Source organism: Sitophilus oryzae, unplaced genomic scaffold (assembly GCF_002938485.1).
Source record: "Sitophilus oryzae breed Bouriz unplaced genomic scaffold, Soryzae_2.0 scaffold_1536_pilon_pilon, whole genome shotgun sequence".
Taxonomy (NCBI): domain Eukaryota; kingdom Metazoa; phylum Arthropoda; class Insecta; order Coleoptera; family Curculionidae; genus Sitophilus; species Sitophilus oryzae.
Window position 1 is genome coordinate 2,463,403 of NW_022146210.1, and position 6,363 is coordinate 2,469,765.

The 6,363-nt window shown below is 27.1% G+C and overlaps 1 protein-coding gene across 1 annotated transcript; it reads right to left on the reverse strand.

Moving 5' to 3' along the window:
• Positions 1-387: 387 nt before the first annotated feature.
• On the reverse strand, positions 388-1,234 carry LOC115878941. Its single transcript, XM_030895550.1, has 2 exons — positions 1,054-1,234; positions 388-994 (listed from the first exon to the last, which is right to left on the reverse strand). Exons 1-2 carry the CDS (start codon positions 1,220-1,222, stop codon positions 573-575), a joined length of 591 nt encoding a protein of 196 aa, XP_030751410.1. The 5' UTR covers positions 1,223-1,234; the 3' UTR covers positions 388-572.
• Positions 1,235-6,363: the final 5,129 nt, after the last annotated feature.

The window sequence follows — 6,363 nt, forward strand, 5'->3', positions numbered from 1 at the left end:
TGTGTAGTTTGTTCTAATTCTGTTAGAGTATTCATTTTCTTAGGAGTCTTTAAAAATGTGTGATACAAATTTAACGCATCTTGTTCTAGAGAATTCATAAAAACTTTTTCGCTATTCAAACCCCTATATTTTTCAAACTTAGAATAATCATCATCAAATAAACATTTGATATAATATGCAAGAGTATGGAATATGTTCAAATTTTTTTACAGTATATGAACTATTTGGACCTTCTACATTTTCATTATTATTTAAAGGTTTCAAAATACATTCAAAGTCTGTATAAATCACAAAAGGAACTTCCATTTGTTTTTGATAATTAACAAATTTTAATATATTTTCATATGCCACATTTCCATACTTGTCTTTAATTAGTTCTTTAGAAGGTAAATTAATTTTAACATGATCACAATCATAACTATTATGGTATTGTAATTTTTGTTCTGTGTCAAAATATTGCAAACATCCTTCACATAAATATTTTCTACCATTGTGTTTACTAAGTTGTTTAGAAATTAATTTAGAAAGATCGGAAATGTAGCAATAATGAAGATTTTCATCATCATCGTTTATCAATAATAAATTAACATGAATATTTTTTTAGCATTTGTGAAATGTAGAGGACCAATTACTTCATATTCCTCATTATTAGAAATTTTATTATAATATTTTTCTAAACCGTATACATTGATAGAAATATTGTTTTGATTTTCAAATTTCTTGATGTCTTTTAATGATATTGGAAAGTCAATACCTGCAGTGTTCAAAACCGTTGAATAATGAGGGTATGATGATGTAACAAAGTCAACACTTGTTGGAGGATGAAGAGCTGCAACTATGGACCATGCGAAGCAGTAGTCATCGTTATTTCTTATGTTAACTACAGCTTGACGTCGTACTATTTCAGGAGGTAGTTCAATAAATGATGATGCTCTCAAAGGATTGAATTTATTGATGTTAATTTCCAAATGAATAAAATTAAGTAAGATCCATCCTGAAACCAGAAATAAAAATTAATTACATATATATTTTAGATTAAAGTTAAACACTTACCCGAATCTTTTTCTGCAAACTCATCTGCCTTATTGTCAATAACTGTTACAAATTCTTCTATCAAATCCTTTGTTTCTGCACTATTGCAAATCACTTTAAATGGAGTGTTGAATGATTTTACATCATGATTATCAGTACTTGGATTATAATAATAGCCAAAAAGCTCCATATTAATTTTAATGCATGTATATTTTCTTAATTGATCCTCAAATATTCGAAGAATCTTTTGTTCCAATTTTATAAAGTAATTTTTAACATTTAAGATCATCTCCTCCATAGATAATCTATATGTTATTATTCGTTCTTTGAATGCAGATTTAATAATTTGTACTCCTGGTTGTTAAATTATTTTAGAATTATTTTTGTGTGTGTTTGATCGCAGATGACCAAACCATAAATTTTGTGATATTGACTCTTTGCATTCTTCACAATATTTCTCTATAAAGACAATTATTTTGTTAATTTCAAAAGGTTATAACATAAAATGGAAAAATCTTACTTTTTTCTTCAGGTGTAGACTTTGTCAACCATCTGATTAGAAAGGAAGATTTGTTGCAGGCACTCTTTAAATGGCGAGATAGGTTGTCTTTACGGGTAAAGATTTTTTTACACGATGGACAAATAAACATCTTTCAATTTTATACTGTAAAATAATTTTATGGTTTTATTATATGTAAGGTTAAGTTTGGAAAAAAGAATGTATAAATATAATTTAATTAAAAAATAAATGAAAAAGTGTAAATATTTAATTAAATGAATCCACTAACTTATCGACAGATTTTTTTAAATATTGTAGTTCTGCATTATTTTTACTTGTTATGTTTGTTTGTTTTATAAATTGTTCGAGAGCGAAGCTGAGAGTTTTTAATTTAGAAAATGGTTTTAAATATTTTTAAAAGTTTTCTTATTTTTGTTGATAATAAAGCTTGGTTTACTATTTTCGATTTTATTCTTAAACGTTTCTCCTTTTTCATCGGAACTAAACTCTATTTTGTGAGAGTGTGTCGGTGAAAAAGGATATATGTTTTGATAGGAACTAGTCTGACCCTCATTTTTGGAGTCGTTAATGCATTCAATTACTAAATCTAGCTCATCATCAAAATTATTAATTACCTTATGTTTATCAGTATTAAAAGAATTATTACATTCACTATTCTGCATTAACGTCTCCTCAAATTTTGAAACGGAAATAGAGTCATTCGTGAGTTCATCTAAAAATATTTCGTTGAAATCAATTTCTTTATTTTCGACATCTGTTAAAAATTTGTTTAAATCAGCAAAGTTTTCTATTTCCAATGGTGTAAAAAGATTGTCTGTATTTATGATGTCACTATTATCAATTTCATTCAAGAAATTGTCTAATTCTTGATTGAAATTAATAGTCGGTGTAATGATGTTAGGTGTAGTCATGTTATTAGTTTCAGTGTTTATCAAGTCTGAATTAAAAATCAAATGAGGGTCAGAAAAATTGTTCATCGAAATTATTTGTAAAATATTAATTTTTGCAGGATCCATTTAAAAAAATATTTACCTGATAGACACAAACAATTCACAACACAAAATAAATCGAAAATCTAAAAACCGAAACCATAAACTTATTACAAGAACTTCTTGAAAGTACACAATCTGTTGTAACTGCAGACGGTTTTATACTTGCTCCCTACTTTAACCTTCTACTGGTTGCATTCCTATCCAACCAGTTCTTTCTCATCTTAGGTCATCAATCCTGCTATATCCCCTCAGCCTCCTTCCGGGAAAAGTATAAAAGTGTGCAGGGTCTAGTTTATAAGTAGACAAACATGTTTTTCGAAAATTTTCGAAAATATCAGCTAAAAGTAAAGTATCTGATAGCAAATAAATATCTGAATAATTTCCTATACTTTCACATTCGAAAAGATCCCAAACTTTAAGAGCTCTTTGGTATTCCTCGTCAGTAATATGTTCATCTGTTAAACTGTTAAAAAACTGATCTTTTTTAGCTAAAGCAGTTTCCTCTAATTTTTCAAAACTGTCAATATAACTATATGGAAATACACCTTTTTGACGAATAAGTTTAAATTGTTCCTCATCTTCGAAAATCTTTTTTATTTCTTTACATTGTTCATCTATCAAAGTATCTGCTAAATTAGATAGAGAAAATGATAAAAATTGAAAGGAGTCGATAAATCTCAATGATAAATTTCTTTTTTTTTAATTTTTTGTATGTTTATCAAAATAATTATCTACGAGAATGTGTTTTTCAAAAGAAATATATTTCTCTTTATTTTGGGGAATTACTGATAGTTGTTCTTTATTTGAACACATATTCTTTAAAAATAGGTGGCTGTCGTAATTACGTAAGTTGTGCATTATAACTGGAATAAAATTAGGAATTTTATAATTTATATTACACAAAGAATGAGCTGGTCCTCTATAGTTGCCTGTAATGTGACAATGATCGGCAACTTTATCCCCTAAAAGTGGCTTATCACAAATATGACAGTTTTTAGCATTGTTATGTGTAGTTTGTTCTAATTCTGTTAGAGTATTCATTTTCTTAGGAGTCTTTAAAAATGTGTGTTACAAATTTAACGCATCTTGTTCTAGAGAATTTATAAAAACTTTTTCGCTATTCAAACCTCTATATTTTTCAAACTTAGAATAATCATCATCAAATGAACATTTGATATAATATGCAAAAGAGTATGGAATATGTTCAAATTTTTTTACAGTATATGAACTATTTGGATCTTCTACATTTTCATTATTATTTAATGGTTTTAAAATACATTCAAAGTCTGCATAAATCACAAAAGGAACTTCCATTTGTTTTTGATAATTAACAAATTTTAATATATTTTCATATGCCACATTTCCATATTTATCTTTAACTAGTTCTTTAGAAGGCAAATTAATTTTAACATGATCACAATCATAACTATTATGGTATTGTAATTTTTGTTCTGTATCAAAATATTGCAAACATCCTTCACATAAATATTTTCTACCATTGTGTTTACTAAGTTGTTTAGAAATTAATTTCGAAAGATCGGAAATGTAGCAATAATGAAGATTTCCATCATCATCGTTTATCAATAATAAATTAACATGAATATTTTTTTTAGCATTTGTGAAATGTAGAGGACCAATTACTTCATATTCCTCATTATTAGAAATTTTATTATAATATTTTTCTAAACCGTATACATTGATAGAAATATTGTTTTGATTTTCAAATTTCTTGATGTCTTTTAATGATATTGGAAAGTTAATACCTGCAGTGTTCAAAACCGTTGAATAATGAGGGTATGATGATGTAACAAAGTCAACACCTGTTGGAGTATGAAGAGCTGCAACTATGGACCATGCGAAGCAGTAGTCATCGTTATTTCTTATGTTAACTACAGCTTGACGTCGTACTATTTCAGGAGGTAGTTCAATAAATGATGATGCTCTCAAAGGATTGAATTTATTGATGTTAATTTCAAATGAATAAAATTAAGTAAGATCCATCCTGAAACCAGAAATAAAAATTAATTACATATATATTTTAGATTAAAGTTAAACACTTACCCGAATCTTTTTCTGCAAACTCATCTGCCTTATTGTCAATAACTGTTACAAATTCTTCTATCAAATCCTTTGTTTCGGCACTATTGCAAATCACTTTAAATGGAGTGTTGAATGATTTTCAGTACTTGGATTATAATAATAGCCAAAAAGCTCCATATTAATTTTAATGCATGTATGTTTTCTTAATTGATCCTCAAATATACGAAGAATCTTTTGTTCCAATTTTATAAAGTAATTTTTAACATTTAAGATCATCTCCTCCATAGATAATCTATATGTTATTATTCGTTCTTTGAATGCAGATTTAATAATTTGTACTCCTGGTTGTTCAATTATTTTAGAATTATTTTTGTGTGTGTTTGATCGCAGATGACCAAACCATAAATTTTGTGATATTGACTCTATAAAGACTCTATAACGACTCTATAAAGACTCTCTATATATGACAATATTTCTCTATAAAGACAATTATTTTGTTAATTTCAAAAGGTTATAACATAAAATGGAAAAATCTTACTTTTTTCTTCAGGTGTAGACTTTGTCAACCATCTGTTTAGAAAGAAAGATTTGTTGCAGGCACTCTTTAAATGGCGAGATAGGTTGTCTTTACGGGTAAAGATTTTTTTACACGATGGACAAATAAACATCTTTCAATTTTATACTGTAAAATAATTTTATGGTTTTATTGTATGTAAGGTTAAGTTTGGAAAAAAGAATGTACAAATATAATTTAATTAAAAAATAAATGAAAAAATGTAAATATTTAATTAAATGAATCCACGAACTTATCGAAAGATTTTTTTAAATATTGTAGTTCTGCATTATTTTTACTTGTTATGTTTGTTTGTTTTATAAATTGTTCGAGAGCGAAGCTGAGAGTTTTTAATTTAGAAAATGGTTTTAAATATTTTTTAAAAGTTTTCTTATTTTTGTTGATAATAAAGCTTGGTTTACTATTTTCGATTTTATTCTTAAACGTTTCTCCTTTTTCATCGGAACTAAACTCTATTTTTTGAGAGTGTGTCGGTGAAAAAGGAGATATGTTTTGATAGGAACTAGTCTGACCCTCATTTTTGGAGTCGTTAATGCATTCAATTACTAAATCTAGTTCATCATCAAAATTATTAATTACTTTATGTTTATCAGTATTAAAAGAATTATTACATTCACTATTCTGCATTAACGTCTCCTCAAATTTTGAAACGGAAATAGAGTCATTCGTGAGTTCATCTAAAAATATTTCGTCAAAATCAATTTCTTTATTTTCGACATCTGTTAAAAATTTGTTTAAATCAGCAAAGTTTTCTATTTCCAATGGTGTAAAAAGATTGTCTGTGTTTATGATGTCACTATTATCAATTTCATTCAAGAAATTGGCTAATTCTTGATTGAAATTAATAGTTGGTGTAATGATGTTAGGTGTAGTCATGTTATTAGTTTCAGTGTTTATCAAGTCTGATTTAAAAATCAAATGAGGGTCAGAAAAATTGTTCATCGAAATTATTTGTAAAATATTAATTTTTGCAGGATCCATTTAAAAAAATATTTACCTGATAGACACAAACAATTCACAACACAAAATAAATCGAAAATCTAAAAACCGAAACCATAAATTTATTACAAGAACTTCTTGAAAGTACACAGTCTGTTGTAACTGCAGACGGTTTTATACTTGCTCCCTACTTTAACCTTCTACTGGTTGCATTCCTATCCAACCAGTTCTTTCTCATCTTAGGTCATCAATCCTGCTATATCCCC